A 19,048-nucleotide genomic window follows, 5' to 3' on the forward strand; every position below is an offset into this window, starting at 1 on the left:
GAGCCATAGATTACAATTTGACTATGAAACCAACGCAGTTACAGCAGCTCTGGATTCCTCAGCATGTGGCATCGGCTTCAAGCTGCTCTTCGGCCACTGAGCGAAGGAGCTGGAGCAGGTTAGGACAGAAGAATGGATTGCTTCTCTCTTCGCCTCATGCAAATTTTTATTCTGGTGCAAATGTAAGCATTAAAAATACAAAAATGTTTCCATCAATAGCCTTGCAGGGTAGCCATAAAGAATCCTGGGGGCCTGAAAACGTCGTATTTCATGGGAGGTATCGCCTTGCACAAGGAGTCACATTTTAACTACTAAGTTTACTAAAGGCTTTACTCAGCTCAATCTCACAGGGTTTTCTGCTTTTGGTATTACAGAAACCTCCTGGTCCTTCAAGCCAAGGGGCAGATGCTTTAGGGGTAAGCACACCACAAATACCACGTTCACCACAGGACTAAGCGCCCTTCTTCACACATCCAGGGATCTAAATCATACCCACGGCACTTGGCAGCCTGAGCTGGGAGCAGGTTGGAAAGGGGCACCTGGACACTCAGCTCGGCTGCAGAGAAAGAGCACCTTTTTTTCTTTTTTTTTTTTAACAAGCTCACCAGGTAAACAGCCCAAAGAGGGGCAAGCAGTAAACTGATAAGCTCTGTAGGAGGGTAAGGAAAAGAAGTCAGCGCATAACAAAGAATCTGATGGCATTTCGGCATCGTAGGTGCCTTCAGACCGGCTTTAGCCCAGCGTTTGTGCAGGGGGTGCTGTCGGATTTACAGTTCAGTTTCCTGAGCATAGCGTTGGATATCAAATGTCACTCCTACGTGGAGAGGGGATGAAGGGAGAGAGGGGCCTGGGCCATGCCAACGCCCCCAGGGCCTGCGAGGCCCCCCCAGTCTCTTCCCAGGACAGCTGCTCTCGGTGGCTGAGCCCCCGGCGGGGTCTGGGCAGACGGAGGTGCTGTGGGAGCGTGACAGTGACAGGCCTGGACACTGAGAGCGCCGCTGACCGTGCTGTATTTCAGCCGCTTGCTTGGAAAAGGGCAGCCGCTCACCCTCCCTGAGCTGCCGGCAGGGCTTTGGTTCTCATCCCTGACAGCTCTGGATATTAAGGGCGTCAGCAAATAGAAAGCTCCGGGAAGGGAACGGTTATAAAGGGGAAAAGGAGAACACACACATTGGCAGTGAGAGCATCCCTGCGTGAAGGGCAGTGCACGCTCCGCGCTTGAGGGGGAAGGAGAACTTTGGGGCTAAGATGTGGCTTATGGCACAGCAGTCCTCAAAGAAATGCAGCTGTGTTGTGCAGGCTTGACTACTCTACGTACACAGATATTTGTATAGTAAGAAAGCGGCTGAGACACAGCCCAGGGATGTAGCTTCTGCTGCACAGCACTACATCCAGGGCTCTCTTACGGTGGCCACCGCGGTGACAACGTGGCATCAGCAAGTCTGCGCTTAATCGGCTCTGTGCTCCCCAGCCCCACGGCAGTGTGCCGCACCAGAGGTTAATAACGGGGAAACCTCAAAACCTCCCGCCCAAGGGAAAGCTGCAAACCTTGAAGTCCTTCAGGCAGGAGCGTCTCAATAGCCCTTTGATGTCCTGCTGTAAAGGGCTTCCCAGTGTTAGAAGCTTTTAGTTTTCCTCCACATGAAAAGCAGTTCAAAACCGTAAAGGGCTGAGCTGACTTGATCCCAGATGCAGACCTTCACACCTCCCAGCAACCGTAAAACTCCCCGGGGCCAGATCTCCCCCTGCCGGAATTACCTCTTACCTACTTGGCCCTTAACCTTGGCGGTCCTGGCCGGTTTTCTCAGCCCGCTACACGAAACCACATGTTGTCATCCTTTTCTGACAGCAGCACGTTGTCTGTTGTTTCGGTCACATTAATGATTGCCGAGGGACTAAAACACAGATCGACAGATACGCTGATTCGTACCCTCCATGTCCCCAGAATATAACAACATCCCTGGTTGATTAAGTTCATCACTTCGGTTACAGCATGACTATTAGCGCTACTTGATGGCGTGACTTGGTTTCCTATCCCTTTGCTCCTTAAGCTCAGGGGTTAAGCTAGCCTGAGAGTGCTGTAGGAAAGCATCAGCCTTTAGGCAACGTTGAGAGTAGCTTTTCAGAATGAAGCTACAGTATTTAGCGGCAAAGAACAAGTCCATAAAATTACTGAAAGATTTCTGAGCCGTTAGGTGACTGCCAGCCTTCTTTTTAAGCTAGCTCCAAATGTCACGCTCATTGAGCTGATCTTACACTTTGTGAGTTAACTGATGGATGTGTCAGGTCAGCTGTTCGTTATCGGTAACGAAAACACATTTTGTCAAATACTTGATCAGCAGGGGGCGAATTTGATCTGGTGCTTGTATAAAAGACTCACCCCCCGTGCATGGCATAACCTGAAGACAGCATGTTGATCCAAGTCTTGTGGCACATACCAAAGTATGTAGGTTTTTAAATAATCAGGAAATCTGGAAATACAAGTTCAAATTATGAGAAGCAGATGGGTTTGTTTCCTTCTGAGGAATAATGGCACGGGCGTTGTCCTCTGGAATAAAGAGAACTACTTCATGGGATAAGAAATGTGTTTGTGCAGATGCGAACAAAAATCAATCAACAACCCACTGCTGGGTGTGTGTGTGTGTGTGTATTTCCCCCCAACAGAGACATGGAAGGCTGGCAATTTAGTACAGTGTGACAATGAAGTATTTTGAGCTGTAATAAAGAAAACCCATTAACCTCAAAAATTAATTTTTTTTAGAGCCAGTAGCCAAGGAGCAGCCGAATGTAATTACTTGGTGAAATACTTTGTGCAAAATGGGTGTTTGGAATATTGACACGGCAAGAAAATGTGAAAATATGCTTTAGTAAAAAGTAGGATATTAAAGCACAGGGGAAAGGGTGTTGAGCGAACAAAGTACATTTCTGTCACAGTCAGTAAACACCATTAAAATTAAACGGCAGGGGAAAGCAAATGGACTATTTTTTATCAAATAGGAAATTAACCAATATACCCAATATATGGTATATACACACAGATACAATAATGTTAAAAATCGGGAATGCGGCAGAGTTACAGGACGATGAACATTTCTGTGCACTCGCCTACGTTTGTTCATGCCCTTCACGTAGATGCTACTTAGTGAACCAGACAAAGGAGGAGGAGTTGTGATTTCCAGGTACGTAAAGCTAAAATACAACTCCCAGCCCCGGTTCCAGAGGACTTGCCGCTGACGTCCTTACACCTAAACCAAGTAAACTTACGTCCTTGCATGAGCTAAGCAGTGCCAGACTAAGAGAGATGATTTGGTTTGTAAGCATTTGTGCTTGCAAGCATCTCAAGCAGATTTATTCCACCTGAGCGTGATCCATTCGTGGAACCACAGCCAGAGGGAATGCAATAGCTGACTGACTGTGGCTTTTGACTGACCTGAAGGCCAGAAATATTTCCCTTCAAAAGTTCTCTCACCAACAGGGCCGAAGCAGGAGTTTTACAATACTCAGCTTTTTACTGTCTCTCTGGTATGACTGACGCTTGCTGGACAGGCCCAGTGTTGCCTGACATTGGGAGAGACCCTGTTCTTACTTGGCTTGAATAGAAATGATCAGATATTGAAAGAAACAAGTGGATGATGAATGTACTTGGAACAAACCTAGTATAGTGTTTCTTATTCAAAGCTGTGATTTGAAATAGCTTTTGCAGCAAGAGCAAAGAGCCTCACGTCAGGTTTGGACCCTAACAGTGAGGGTTTGGGACCACTAAATGAGGCTTTGTGCGTTAAAAGATGGCTTTGGGCTCTAAAACTCAGTGTGGAAAGAGAAAATGACAGTTTGAGCATTAAAAGACCGTATTCGATGCCAACAGTAAAGGTTTGGGATATAAAAATGAGGCTTGGATAATAAAAATGAGGTTTTAGTACCTAAAAGTGAGGGCTTGGGGCTTTAAAGGAGGCACTGAGCATTAAAAAAGGGGTTTGGGCCCCTCTGGGCTTTAAAAAATGAGGCTTTGAGGATTAATCAAGGGGTTTGGACTGAAACGCACCGTTTAGAACGGAAAAATGACGGTTTGAGCATTAATAGAGTGGATTTGATGCTAAATGGGATGCTTTGGGACCTAAAAAGGAGGCCACAGAGTACTAAGAGGGGTTTGGACCCTGAAAGTGAGGCTTTGGGACCTAAAACTGAGGCTTTGAACCTGAAAGACAGGTTTGGACCATGAATGTGAGGGTTTGGGATTTAAAAATGAAGCTTTGAGCCTTAAAACAGGGGTTTGGAACAAAAAAAAAAATGAGGCTTTGGGACCTGAAATAAGGCTTTGGGCCTTAAAAGAGGCTTTTTGACCCTGAAAGTGAGGGTTTGGGACCTACAAATGAGGGTTTGCAGTTGAAAATAGGGCTTCGGACATTACAAATGAGGTTTTGATACCTAAAAGTGAGGTTTTAATGCTTAATAGAGCAGTTTGGACCCTGAAAGTGGCAGTTTAGAAAAGAAAACTGAGGCTCTGGGCCTTAAAAGACGTGTTTGGCAGCTAAACGTGAGGCTTTGCAAGATATAAAAGAGGCTTTGAGAGTGAAAATGACAGGTTTGCACAACCTGAGAGTGAGGGTCTGGGACCTTAAGAGGAGGCTTTCAGCCTTAAAAGCGGGGTTTGGAACTCAAAAAATGAGGGGCGGCAGGACCCCAGAAGCGGAGGCTGCGGGACCCCATAAGCGGAGGCTGCAAGGTTTAAAACAGGTTTAGACACTGAAAGTGAGGCTTTGGGTGGTAAAAATGAGGCTTTGAGCATAAAAAGAGGGGTTTGGACTCTAAAAATGAGGCTTTGCCGGTGGAAATAGGGCTTTGGACATAAGAAATGAGGTCTTGGCTCCTAAAAGTGAGCTCAGGTTTGGGTGCTAAAAGTGAAACTTTGGCACCTAGAAATGAGGCTTTGAGTGTTAAAAGGGGGGTTTGAAACCTGAATGTGAGGGTCTGGCACATAAAAATGAGGCTTTGAGCCTTGAACAAGGGGGTTTGACTCTCAAACGTACCGTTTGGAAGGAAAAAAATCATGATTTGAGCATTAATAGACAGGATTCGATGCTAGAAGGGAGGGTTTTATGTCCCAAGCCCGTCTTTCAACACTCAAAGCCTCATTTTTCAGTCCCAAACCCTCACTTTCAAGGTCGAAACCCCTCATTTAAGGCACAAAGCCTCCTTTTTTAACAGCCAAACCCTGTCTTGTGGGTCCAAACCCCACTTTTAAGGCACAAAGCCTCATTTAGGAGTCCCAAACCCTCACTTTTAAGCTCCAAACCTATCTTTTCCACGCAAAGCCTCATTTTTATATCCCAAACCTTCACTTTTAGGGTTCAAATCCCTCCTTTTTAGGGACAAACCCTCATTTTTAACAGCCTAAGCCTCCCTTTTATTGTCCAAACCCCTCTTTTAATGCTCAAAGCCTTATAGTCAGGACTGCAAACCTCACTTTTAGGCTCCAAACCCCTGTTTTAAAGGTCAAACCCTCACTTTAGGACCCAAAGACCTCTTAACACAGCTAAAGCCTCCATTTCAGCATCAAACCCCCTCTTTTAGCACTCTGTGCTTCATTTTTAGGTGCCAAACCAACCCTCACTTTTAGCATCAAATCGACTATATTATTGCTCAAACCATAAATTTTTTGTTGCAAACCATGAGTTTTAGAGCCCAAACCCCTCTTTGAAATCTAAAAGACTCATTTAGATGTCCCAAACCCTCACTGTTAGGGTCCAGACCTGTCTTTTTTACTGTCAAAACCTCATTTATATCTTGCAAAGCCTCACATTTAGGGTCTAAATCATCGTTTAGGGCTCAAAGCATCCTTTTTTGGTCCCAAACCAACCCTCACTTTTAGGACCCAAACCCTCTTTTTTAAGTTCAAAAGCCTCCATTTTATTGTCCAAACCCCGCTTTTAAAGCTCAAAGGCTCAGTTTTAACTGCCAAACCCTCACTTTCAGGGTTCAAATTGTTATAATTAATTTAGCCTTAAACGGAATTCCAATTAAAGTTTACAATTTATTGAATAGAGGCAAGCAAGCAGCGCTGGGTGCACGGGGGATCCTTCCTCCTAACGTGCATCCCGTCATACAATGCTACAGGGCTTATATTCAGTTAATTAATAACAATTAGTAAAAAACACGCCTAAGTTTACACTCACTGGTCAGTGATAAGCATCCCACTTGCCGTTGGGCAGCCGTAGTTAAATTAGCCACGCTTGCCACGTAGATTAGCCCGCGTGCTCTTTACTGGGGGTGGGGGGGGCAAGTCTTTTTGGTCCTGACTTGGGTCGGTGGTCGCACTCTCCCCCTGCCGGAATTACCCTTCCCCCAGTTTCCATGCCTCAGCGCCTTCGGAGCCAAGAAGGTCCCTGCCATCACCACTGGCCGACCTGTGCCCCCCCCACCTTGGCACCCCCCTTTGTAGCAGGGTGCTTCCCCTGTTAGCAGCAAACCCCCAACCCACATTCCAACCCTCCCGACCGTTAGCGAGTCAATTGACCGGCCCTGGTTACACAAGCACCAACAGTTCCATATTGACACGAATCACATGAACACATTTTACAGAATCCCTCTTTTAACTCTCAAAGCCTCAGTTTTTAGGTCCAAACCGTCACTTCAAGCGTCCAAACCCCACTTTTCAGGCACAAAGCCTCATTCAGAGGTCCCAAACCCTCACTGTTAGGGTCCAAACCCCTCCTTTTCATGGACTAAATCTCATTTTAAAATCCCAAACCCTCCCTTTCGTTGTCCAAACCCCTCTTTTAACGCTCAAAGCCTCATTTCCAGGTCCCCAAGACTCACTTTCAAGCACCCAAACTCCTCTTTTAACATCAAAGCCCTATAGCTAGGACTGCAAACCTCACTTTCAGGGTCCAAACCCCTCTTTTAACGCTCAAAGCCTCATTTGTAACAGCCAAACCCTCCCTTTCAGGGTTCAAATCCCTCTTTTACAAGTCAAAGCCTCAGCTTTAACACCCAAAGCCGCACTTCCAGCATCCAAACCCCACCTGTAACGCTCAGTGCCTCCTCTTTAGCTCCCAAACCCTCACTTTTAGCAGCGACTCCGGTCCCTTCATGCTCTAACCGTCAGTTTTTCTTTCAAAACCGTGCCTTTTAGAATCCAAACCCCTCGTTTAAGGCTAAAAGCCTCATCTATAGGCCCCAAACCCTCACTTTCAGGGTCCATACCCCACTTTTAAAGCTAAAAGCCTCCGTTTTAAATTCCAAACCCTCACTTCTAGGGCCTGTGGCGGTTTGGCCGGCAGCTCAGCCCCACACAGTCGCTCGCCCCCTCCCCACCGGTAGATGGGGGAGGGAATCAGAAGGGTAACGCTCGTGGGTTGGGATAAGAGCAGTTTCATAAATGAAATTAAAAGAAACAACAACAGAAATGCAACGGAAAGGAGAACAAGGAGAGGCGCAAAGCCCCGCGGGGTGGGGGGAAAGGGGTGGGAAGGGGGGGGGGGGCGGGAGAGGGGGAACGAACCGCCGGAACAAACCGCCCGCGCCGCAGCCGCTCACCCACCGCCGACCCGCCGCCGCGCCGCTCCCGAGCCGCCACTGCCCCCCCCACCCCCGCCCCCCCTTAATATCCTGGCCGTGGTGTCACGTGGTATGGAGTGACCCTGCCACCGGCCAGTCGGGGTCAGCCGCCCCCACCGCGGCCCCGCCCCTCCCCGCCCCGCCCCACCCCCGCGGCAGAGCGCGGGAAGCCGGAAAGGCAGCCGCCCCCCGCGGTGAGGAGAATTAACCCCTTCTCAGCCAAACCCAGCACAGCCCCCTCCCCCTATTCCGCACCGCTCACGCCGTGCCCAGGTCCCACACCTGGGCTGCTGCCCGCCGAGTCAGCCATCGCTCCGTCGCTGCTGCACTCTGCTTGTGTCGCAGTTTGTCCTCCATGGCTTGGGAGGCTCGTACTCTGCTATCGTGGGTACAACACAGGGGTGACACACAATATTATATAGCAGTTCGCATTGCCCCATTCACTTCATTGCCTGTTTTCGCCCAAAATCAAACCCCCTTGAGGCACACATCGGACTTCTCCGTCCTCCCGCATCACCCACCAAGTGCGCCCAGGCCCTCGAGCAAAAGCAATCCCACGAATGGCTTTGCCTTTGCCGGAGGCAGGGAGGACCCAGACTGTGTTGCCCAGCGTACTTTTTGCGTGCGCTACAGGGACTCCATCCCCTTCCCCAGTATGTAGGATTTCTGACTGGGCAGGGCCAGCTCGCCTGGCAGATCCCCTCCTGTTGACTAACCACGTGGCTTTTGCCAAATGTGCACCCCAGGGCTTGGGAGGGAAACTGTGGGCATGGGAAACCATTGGGATAGGAAACCATCCCAGGGCTGAGAAATCATTGCTGGCATGGGAAGCCATCACTGGGATGAGAAATCATCGTTGGGATGGGAATTCATGGCGGGGATGGGAAACCCTCATCGGGATGAGAGATCAGCAGGATGGGAAATCATGGTGATGGGCAGTTGCTGAGGCATGACAAATCCAGCCCTGGCAAGGCTGGCTCAGGCAGGTGCTGGCGGAATCATCGCCCTGGGGACGGAACCCCAGAGCACTCTTTGTCCCAAACAAACCCCACACTGACCCACCGCCATGGCAGGTACAGCAGCAGGCTCCTGCTCCTCGTGGTGCTCCTGCCCTCCAGGTAACCCCCCAAGGGGCTCTGCCCACCAATATCTCACCCCACCACCCCTCTTTGCTTCCCCCAACAGAGAGGTTCCCTCTCCGGCTGCCCACGGCATCGCAGGTGCCCAGCATGAGCTTCACCACCCCAGCCATGCCAGCACCGGTCAGTGCCCACGTGCTGCCCTCTGTCCCGGGGCTGGCAGTGTCTGGTGAGCCTGCCCAGCTCCACACCGGCACCCACCAGCTGTCCCAGCCCACCGTCTGGCAGGCGGTGCCAGGGCCCCTGGGGGCCCCGGGGCAGGTGGTGCAGCTCCCCAGCGGGGTGCCACCTCCCCCAGTGGCACAGCTCCCTCACGGGGTGCAGCTCCCCACTGGGGTGCAGCTCCTCAGTGGGGTGCAGATGCCCATGGGGGTACAGCTCCCCACTGGGGTGCAGCTCCCCATGGGGGTACAGCACCCGCAAGGCATGCAGCTCCCCACTGGGGTGCAGCTCCTCAGTGGGGTGCAGATGCCCATGGGGGTACAGCTCCCTGCTGGGGTACAGCTCTCCACTGGGGTACAGCTCGCCACTGGGGTGCCTCTCCCACACGGGACGCAGCTCCATGCTGGGTTGCAGCTCCCCAGTAGGGTGCAGCTCCTCCATGGGGTGCAGCTCCCCCACGGGGTGCAGCTCCCCCACGGGGTGCAGCTCAACCATGGGGTGTCGCTCCCCACCATGGCTGCTCCCTGTCCCCCTGCCTACGGCTGGGGACAGCAGGTGGTGCCACAGGTGCTGGTGCCCCACCAGCCGAGGGGGATGGGGCCACGGACCCTGGACCAGCGAGAGCCCATGGACCCCACGGGCTCCTGCCTGCTGCGTGTCCCTGACCACACTGGCGACCCACCACCGTGCTGCCCCACGGCTCAGCCTTGGGTCCAGGAGCACCCTGTGCTCCACACCCTGCCTGGCAGCGCCCAGAAGCCATCGGAGGGCTTCAAGAAGGAAGTGGTGGCCATCGAGGACAGTGTCCCTGCTGCCAGCCCCCACCAGACCGGCCTGGCTCTGCCGACCTGCAGAACCAAGATGGAGCCTAAAGGTGAGCTCTGGGGGGTGGCAGAGCCCGCGGGCAGCTGCCCTGAGCCAAGGAAAGCTTGCATCACCCCGCGCTTGGGTTGGATCTCTTTGCTTTTTCAGCAGTGGAGACCACCCCGGCAGCCCCAGAGAAGCCCGTCGACCTGCCCGAGCAGGGGCCACAGGCCTTCGCTGAGGCCTGTCCTGAGCTGGCAGAGGACACCATGGCCAGCTTGGTGCTCTCCTGGCTCAACACCTTGGAGAGCGAGGACAGCCTCCCCGATGGGCCTGACAGCCCCAGCCTCGCCGCCTTCCTCCACGAGCTCCCCGACCTCTCCGAGTACGTGGCGGAGGGCGGCTGCCCCAAGGAGCCAGCAGCGGCGGCGGGGCTGGGGGACGGCGAGGTCTCTGTCGACGACGTCGACGACTTCACCAGCTTCCTCGGCCGGGTCCCTGACTTCTCCGAGTACGTGGCAAAGGGCGGCTGCCCCCATCAGCAAGTGGTGGCAGCAGGGCTGGGGGACAGCGAGGACACCGTCCCTAACGGCCTTCCTTTCCCCAACAGCCTCATCAGCGCCGATTTCCTCGATGACCTCCACGACTTCTCCATGTACGCGGCAGATGGCGCCTGCCCCCAGGACCATGCGGTGGTGGCAGGGCTAGGGGACAGTGAGGACACCACCCTGACCACCAGTGTCCCCAACGTGACTGCCGAGGCCCTTGATGAGCACCCTGACCTCTGTGGGTATGTGGCGGAGGGCGGCTGCCCCAAGGAGCCACTGGTGGCGGCGGGGCTGGTGGATGGCGGGGACACCATCCCCAATATCCCCGACTTGACAACTTCCCTTACATGGCACAGCTCAGGCACTTCTGTCTCTCTCTCTCTGTCTGTCTGTCTGTCCCTGCCTCCCTCCCTGTGCTGCAGCCCCGCTCACTCGACTGCCTTCCACCTCAGGGCACCCACGGGTGCCTCACAGCTCACACGCGTCCCTCACAGAAAGGAGACCACAGCAACAGGCTGTAGGACAGACAGGGAGGAGTTAGAAAATACAGGCAGGGAGTCAGACAGAGAAAGAAAAAACCAGTGATGGGAGATGGGAAGAGAGTAAAAGTAGCAGTTCTGGGCAACTGCCCCATTTCTTGATCACTGCCCAGGAACTGCTTGCACCGTATCCGATCGTCGCTCATGGGCTCTTCCCTGAGCCCCTCTGACCGTACGCCAGCAGCGTGGCGTTATAACCGTGCCAGGCGCTCTCCAGCACTCCCTGACCATGACCACCAAAGACCTCTCTCTAACAAACCACCAAGAGCCTCCTCTTCATAAGCGAGCCACCAAACGCACACACAAGCACTGCTCTCTGCCAGGAGAGCCCTCGCTAGCAGTTTAAATTAGCAATCAAGACTGGCAAGCACGCTTGACAGCAACACTCAGTTCCAGGATGACAAGACATGTAGATAAAATCTAGCCACTGCTTCACACCAGGAAAGTGATAAATGCCGGTCTCTTGCGTTACGCTGACATGAATGTTAGTAACGGGAGATAAAGGAACTGACGGGCCTCCAGCTGCGTATCAGTGACAGCTGCTTCCAGCTGGTTCTTTGACTCAAGGCTTACCTGGCCCACGGAACTGCTGGACCCTGCGGAGATGAGCATGCCGTTCTCGTCCTTTAGGAAGCTCCTCTGAGACCAATAGGCTGGATCAGAAGCAAAGGCTTTGCTGTGCCCTGGATTCCTAGGGTCACACACGCCTGTGCTGTCGCTGTTCACAGAAGTCACACACCTCCTTCCCGCATCCTTCTCTCCCTGCCTATTAACATTACAACTGCAGCGTCAAACTACCAGCAATCAGGCTTTCACTAATAACTCATGGTCTAGTCTGGGTTTAAACCAAGTTCATCCGCAAGGCACAGCTTCATCTCCTAAGCACACTAGAGAAGATGCTGAGGTGGGAAGGCTTGTAGCTGTGGCTCATCTAGCCTAACCCACAGCCCAGGAGTTAATGACGTATGCCGCACTTTAGCTTTCGTCGTGCAGAACAATCCCTAGAGTCACACTGATGCAGCCTGCTTGATTTCTGGGTGCAACAAGCCCTCAAATACCAGATGTGTGGTTTCCTAAGCACAACTCTGTTGGATCAGTCAGCTCCAAAACTTAAAAAGCTCAACTCACCCCAAAAATGTTAACTTGCGCCCCTCTCCTGGTTTGGAATATCCACACAGCGAAGCACCACGGAAGCCTTGTTCACCAGACGGTTGCCGGACAAACCCCGTTGTGACACAGAGCAGCAAGTCAACAGGAGCACAGGCTGCACAAAGTCAGTGCTTGGCAGCAACCTCATCCAGAGCAGGAACTCCACTGGCAGAAAACCTCTTCAGCTTCCGCTGGACTTAGGAAGGGACTTCCTCAAGCCTCTTTCCTCCACGGCTACCCCAGCAAGCAGCAGTGGGGCAGCAGTGGGGCAGCGCTGCCCGGCTCCCCTCCTGCACCACTGACAAGCAGCACAGCAGGCACGGTGCAAAAATCAGCCTCCACCAATGGCCCCGAGCGATCCGCATCAGAGATTCAGAAGAAGGAACGGCGCAACGAAACCACCAACAGAAGCACACTGGTTACTACCAGGGCGGAGCAGCCGGCATGGTGTGTGCTATCCTAAAGCACTCTGAGCATGAGGGACAGTTTCCCCTCAAACACAGCAAGTGAAATCCACCTGAGGGTGGCACCCCAGCGCCTCTCAAGGGAGGCCAGCCGTGCGGCCGTGTAGCCGAAACAACCAGCCAGAGAGCGCAGCGTGACCACAGCAGTGCCCAGCGCCTTACGAGACGCACTGCTGGCGCTGCTGCAGGGACAGGGCTTGTGTCCACCGGAACAGAGGCTGCTGTCAGCCCAGCGGCAGCCGCCAAACCCAAAAGAACCCTTACACCTGGTAGCATTGCCCCAGTCCGGGAACAAACCCTAAATCCAGAGGCGCCCCACACCTGGCTGCACCCACCAGACCTAGCAGCAGGCACCTGACACAGCAACGCCCCCAAATCCTCAAGTTTCCCCCAAAATTGGCAGCAACCAGCAGACCCAGGCACACCCCCCAAAACCTGTCGGCGACCTCCAAACCCACAAACACCCCCAGACCCAGGGGCACACCTTAAACCTGCCAAGAGTCCCCCAAGCCCACAAGGAACCGCCAAACGCAGAAACAGCCCCAAACCGGGCACCTTTCCCCACACCAGGCAGCACCCCCGAAACCTTGCGGCACTGCCGGCCCCAGCGGGGTGCAGCCGCCCCAAGCCTGGTGGGGGGAGGCCAGGCCGTGGCAGGGCGGCGGGTGAACAGAGTAGGCCTCCGTGCCATGGAAGCAGGTTCAGCAATGGCTGAAACACCGCTTTGGTTACAAATCCAAAACTCGGCACCGTATGGGCTGCGACAAAGAAAATTAACTCCATCCCAGCCCAAACCAGAACAGACGCTGTCTCCGTTACGGCTTGATAGCAGCTTTCTGCCGCTCTGTCGTTTATTGACACCGTGGGCATCCACACCCCTGCTTGCCCCGATAGGAAGTTTGGCCCCAAACTGCTGAATCCCTGGTTTTGCTGCTGTTACAACGCGGACAATTGTGCTACTGACCTCTATTTATTGCTGTGCCATTCTGCTGAAATTTACGCTTGACCCCTGAAGCTGTTGCTCAGGAGTGTGTTACAGAATCACAGAAACACAGAATGTTCTGAGTTGGAAGGGACCCACAAGGATCATCAAGTCCGGGATCATCCTGTCCCTGCACAGGACAACCCCAAATTCACACCACGTCTCTGAGGGGGTTGGCCAAGTGCTTCTTGAACATCGCCAGGCTTGGCGCCATGACTGCCTCATGACAGAACCCCCGGGTCCCTCCCCACAGAGCTGCTCTCCGGCCTCTCATTCCCCAGGCTGTCTGTACATCCAGGCTTGCCATGCCCCAGGTGCAAAACCCAGCACTTGGCCTTGTTGAACTTCATATGGTTGGTGGTTGCCCAGCTCTCCAGTCTGTCCAGATCCCTCTGAAGGGCCTCTCTGCCCTCGGGAGTGTCAACAGCTCCTCCCAAGTTTGTCGTCAGCAAACTTAATTAGCGTTCCTTCAAGTCCTGCATCCAAGTCATTTACAAAGAGATTAAAGAGTACCGGCCCCAAGATGGATCCCTGTGGAACCCCGCTAGTGACTGGCCACCAGCCCCATGTAACCCCACTGACGAGAACCCTTTGAGCCCAACCCCCCAGCCAATTGCTCACCCACCGCATTACGCGTTTATCCAGCTGTGTGCTGGACATTTTGCCCAGGAGGAGACTGTGAGGGACAGTATCAAAAGCTTTACTGAAATCCAGAAAGATCACATCAGCTGGCTTCTCTTGGCCAACTAGGTCCGTGACCTTGTCATCCAAGGAAAACATATTTGTTGTCACTCCCCTATAGGCCCTCGCATTCACCGTCGCTCCCCAAATCCATATCCTGGCGGGACTGCCCCAGGCCCTTGCAGGAGGGCTGGAGAAATGGGCTTGGGGGGCGAGGGGGTGGTTGCCGTTTCTCCGGGGCCCGGAGGGTGCTGGGCCGGTCCCGCAACACCTGGCTGGCTGAGTTGGACAGCCATTTGGGCCGGGGCGGAGGCGGGCGGGCCGGGCGGCCGTCCGGGCTGGTGGAGGCTGGTTCCCCGCCGGTGCTCCGTGGCTGGTGGGCCGCTTTTCCAGGCACATGTGACGGCTGCTGGTGTTGGGTCCAGCTCTTGGAGGTGCTGGGGTGGGCAGTCCAGGTGTCCGGGTGTGAGGGGCAGCTGCTGGTGTCGGGCCGGGCTCTCGAAGCTGCGGCGAGGCGCCTGCGGAGAGAGGAGGCTGCTGAGGCCCCGCCACGGCTGCGGTGCTGGGTGGGTGGCGGGGCAGAGCTGCGCGCCCCATGGCATGTGGGCACCCGGCTGCACGTGGGAGCTGTGGGCACAGAGAGCTCTGTGCAGAAAACGGGGCACCCCGCGCCCCTCGGCTGGGGCTCTGCTCCCATGAGCTGAGAGCTGGGAAGGTTGCTCACCACAGCCTGGCTTGCTGGGATACCCTGGCCAAGGTGAACCTCTGGAGATTACAGCATCACCTCACAGGGTGATTTCTGCTGCTGGGTTCCCTGGCAGGGAGATGTCGCTACTGCAATTCTCACTTTCTGCGGCAACGTCATCCCTCTTTGTTTTCCTGCCTGACTTTGCTCTGCCTACGTCTGTTGCTGGGTCTGCTCTTGTCCAGGCAGGGTCACTTTTAACTAATACTTGCAACAGTAAGGACACGTTTCAGAAAAGAGGGCCCATGGGTTGAGAGGACAGTTAAAACATCTCACAGCAGAAACCTCAGTCCTGTTTGGCCAGTAACTAACTCGGCACGCCAGAATACCCTACCTCAAAATGCTTCGTGGCTAACAGCAGCCATCTAACGCAGCAGTTTGGCTGCACCTGCCCCCCGCCACCAACTCACCGCCTTCTCTTCCTCCACAGGCGGATCACACAACAGAAAACCATCCCAAGCAATATGGAGCCCACGACCGCCACGGCGCCTTCTATGCAGTACTTCTGGAAAGCTTTTGGATCCATAGCATTTCTGTTTCTCGTGCCATCCACGCCTGGAGGAAGGATTCTGTGTGTTAGTGTGTCCTGCACACTACTGCTCATCTCGCAGGAGGCCTGACATTGCCAGGAGATGCTCATTCTCGCTTTGGTAGCATCTCTGAGCCACGGAACATCCTGGGGCTGCGACATTTCCTTGGCTTCAGGAGAAGCAAAGGAAGCTCCCAAGGTCGTTGCAAATCAACACACTCTGGAGCCTCTCTTTCTCCTCGCAGCTTTGCTTACGCTCTGGCATGGCCATAATCCAGTTTTCCCAGTGTCACGGGTTTGCTCCCCCTTCTTGGTGATCCTTCACGTCTGCACACACTTTCCTTTGTGCTCACCCACCTCCGCTTTGCAAGGCTTGCTAGAGCTGCTGCCTGGGGGCTCGCTCTGACCCTTTGGGAACACTCACGAGGCCATCAGCAGAGGGTTAGGAGCGAGTGTGTCTCTGGCACACTGACGGCAATAACCTTCACACCCCAGAGATGGGAGTCACCCTCTCAGAGCTGCTCCTGCCTTCTTTAGAACACTTGCTCTCTACTAAGAGTTTGGCTGCTGACATGGTGTGCAGTAGCGAGAACTCGGGGAAGAGCCTGCAGACACGCAGAGATTTTGACCTGTGGCCCTGGATGACCACAGGACAGCAATTACCTGGCACCTCCACTGACTGAATTGCCCCTCTTCTGTCATCAGAGACTGGCACCGCGTGACTGCCTCCTTCCTGAAGCGCCTCATTCTCCGCAGTCTCACGGTCCATCTCTTTAGAAAGAAAGCGGGTCAGTTTAATTAGGCATAATTAGATGTAAACAGACAGCAAATCCCAACCTGCTGAAAGGCTAGGGGATTGCATGCGATCTTGTTCACATTCCACTGAGTGCATTTCGGGCAAAGGGCAGGACGATGGTACATGACTCCCTTCAGAGAGGGCAGGAAGATGCCGTAGCAGGTTCAGCCGTGGAAAGAGCCCTTCTGAGAAGCACGTCCCACCGTGCCAACTCCATCGCACGGTAAGGCTATCAGGCACACGTGGTGGGCTGAACCGCAAGCTCTTGCAACCATGTTCTGGGCACTTTCACGGGTGGCGGTGAAGAGCCCACAGTCCCCCAAGACACGAGGAAAACCACAGCCGAGGTATCTAAAACACAACTGGAAACAGACAGCCAAACCATGCGAGACTGAATTCACAGCCCCTCATTTTAGCTGCCTTCAAGGTGGGCGTCCCGCCTCAAGCTGCCCGCCCAGCTCCCACCTGTCCCTGACTCCAGGGGGTCACTCAGAGTCCTCGGCCATCAAGGAGAACAGCGGGGCTGGACCGGCTGTGAAGCTGGGGCTGCTCCCATCCTGGCCAGGGGCTGCCTGCAGCGCAGGCAAAGCCTGCCGGTCTCAGCCACCCCAAGCTGCCTGCGCACCCTCTCTGCCGGCCAAGGGCACTCTCCCCTCCGGTGACTGGCAGGGTGCCGGCCCTCTCGCGGCTTGTCAGGAATCAGCTCCTCGGCAAGTCCCTCACGCATTCAAGGCGTGAGCGCTGCCCATCCCTGACAGCTGGATACCAACCTCTGCCCAGTCCAGCTCTGACCGCTAGGGGTATAACTGGGGCAGCAGCTCTCCCTGGGGCTCAGCTTGAACCACAGCTGGCAGCAGAGGCTCTGGGCCACTCTGTGGCTCACCAGCGCCTGCAAGGCGTGAAACTGAGAGTCACCGCAGTGAGGCTCTGATCAATCCCTTCCTGCTGCGTAGCTACGGCCGGGCCAGACAGGCATCAAACCCTCAGCTTCCCAAGTCTTCTGCTTAAGAGTGATATATACCCACCAAGCGCTGCCTTGTCCAGGTCCTTCAGGATTTCCTTCAGGACTTCTGATGACCGCTGGGAAGACTTGCCTCTTTCAGCTTCATACTTCGCTCTTTGGGGATCTTAACAGAAAGTAGCATGTTAAACTTCTCTCTGATAAAATACTGAAACAGAGTGCTTAGTCTGTGCAGCCAGTCAAGACTGACTACTCACCCCTGCGATGCCAGGGGAGCTCCAGCGCGGGATGCAGCCCAGAAGCTGGAAACGCCCTCCCTGTACCCACACCTGCAACCAAACCCCCACAAGAAGTTCCCATCACACATTGGGATATTCACTGTCAGAACTGAAGAGGAGAACATATGAGGGGATCGTGTAACCACGTGGCACACACGGCCTATATTGTCACGCCTGCAAGAGATGTCTCGCTCACATCTGGGCTCTGAGCTGGCAGCTCTCCAAGGAAGTCAAAAGCCATGACGTACCCATGCGATATCCCAGCGTGTCAGCCCGGGAACCCAGACGGGAAGCTGGATATCCATCGCCTCCAGCCATGTCTGTAAACACAGGACAGAGAAGCTCCCATGAACTATTTTAAGGCACTCCTTCAGTTCTGAACAGCAGTGAATGCAGTTCAAACGCAGGCTTGCTCCATGGCACTCGTCCCTCCCTTCCCCTCAAGAGCATCGTGCCCCGGGCTGTGGGCTGGGGCTCTGTGTCCCATGGGGACCTGGGTTCACCCAAGGAGAGCACTGCAGGGCTAGAGCAGGAATGCTCCCACCTTCCCAAGCGGGCATCTCCCAAGGACAGAGGTGCCTGAAGCTGAAAGCCAGGACCCAGCCAGGAGCGGCAGAGCCACGGCTCCCGGCACGACCGTCACCAGCCTGGAGCAGAAGCGCTCCCACGGGCTATTGCCTGGCCTCTGCAGAGCCACTCCGGCCCCAGCATGCAGGCTGGGGGAAGGCTGCCCTGGGGCAGGGCGGCACAGGGCCAGCTCCAGCAGCAGCTTCTCACCCCGTGGCACTGCTCCTGACCCCACCGTTCACCTGGAAAATGCCCCTGCAGTGGCCACGCACCCCTGCGCCTCCCCGGGGAGCGTCTGCCTCCAGCTGCCCGTGGACCTGCCCACGACTCACCTGCCCGAGCCTGGCCCTGCTGCTCTCCCAGCCCTGCCCCACCACCACCCCAGCCCCGCTGTCACCCCGAGCAGCCGTGGGCGCTGTGCCACGCTGCCAGGGTTGGGGCTGGACCTTGCCTGCCCACCTACCTAATCCCCACGCTCGCCACGGAGCAGCCCCGACCTGCCAGGCTTGCAGGGCCATCAGGAGCAGGATAAATAGGTGGGTGGGGGCCGCGGCCCCCCGCGCCTGCACCATGCTGCTGCCGCTGCTGCCACAGCTGGCACTGCTGGAGCGGTGCCTGCGGCACAGCACTGCACAACACGGCGTGGCACAGCGGGGTCTGTGACCTCACAACACATCCACGCCCCCACGGACACGCCCTGGGCACCCGCGGTGTCATCTGACGTGCTCCGACAAGATCTTTCTGAGTCAGACTCCACGTGGGCCTTAATGGGATCCGCTGCCTTCAGCCAGCACAAATTCAGCTGTTTTCCAAAGGTGTTCCTCCCCTTCGTTGACAGGCCGCACAGCTTAACCTCTTTCTCTTTACATGCCCATACTGTTAACCTTGACCTTGGTTTTACTTCTTCCTAATTTATTGGCCAACCCAGCCTTTTGAAAATTCAATTTTCCAAGAAAGCAACAAAGTCAGTACTTTGGGATTTTAAAAAAGCAAGCAGCACATTTTGTGCTGTGTCTATAGTATGTAAATATTGTGTGAATATATTTCAAAAACACCTGTCTCTGTCTTTGAGATGAGAAGGATGCTTAGGGAGAGTTCTTTATCCTTTTGGCTTTCTGGGCTAAGAAACTGATTCACTAATTAAGCA

General features: G+C 54.4%; 2 protein-coding genes across 3 annotated transcripts in view; one reads left to right on the forward strand and one right to left on the reverse strand.

Moving 5' to 3' along the window:
* The window catches only part of LOC135317687 (uncharacterized), a 273,809-nt gene that overhangs the window by 49,509 nt on the left and 205,252 nt on the right, over window positions 1-19,048 (forward strand). The window lies entirely within an intron of this gene.
* LOC135317439 (uncharacterized) lies at window positions 13,578-17,652 on the reverse strand. Its single transcript, XM_064473727.1, has 5 exons — window positions 17,583-17,652; window positions 17,121-17,222; window positions 15,963-16,070; window positions 15,181-15,325; window positions 13,578-14,543 (listed from the first exon to the last, which is right to left on the reverse strand). The coding sequence occupies exons 1-5, from the start codon at window positions 17,650-17,652 to the stop codon at window positions 14,141-14,143; spliced, it is 828 nt and encodes a 275-aa protein (XP_064329797.1). The 3' UTR covers window positions 13,578-14,140.

Source organism: Phalacrocorax carbo, chromosome 26 (genome assembly GCF_963921805.1).
Source record: "Phalacrocorax carbo chromosome 26, bPhaCar2.1, whole genome shotgun sequence".
In the NCBI taxonomy this organism is placed as follows: domain Eukaryota; kingdom Metazoa; phylum Chordata; class Aves; order Suliformes; family Phalacrocoracidae; genus Phalacrocorax; species Phalacrocorax carbo.

What these genes read in the sequence shown, in the direction of transcription:
- LOC135317439 (XM_064473727.1), bottom strand. Translation starts at nt 17,652, where the DNA reads ATGGCTGGAGGCGATGGATATCCAGCTTCCCGTCTGGGTTCCCGGGCT. An exon ending in CCTGGACAAGGCAGCGCTTG is followed by an intron (nt 16,071 to 17,120) that starts GTGGGTATATAT and finishes TTCTTTCTAAAG; the next exon opens with AGATGGACCGTGAGACTGCG. An exon ending in CTGTGGAGGAAGAGAAGGCG is followed by an intron (nt 14,544 to 15,180) that starts GTGAGTTGGTGG and finishes CTCTCTCCGCAG; the next exon opens with GCGCCTCGCCGCAGCTTCGA.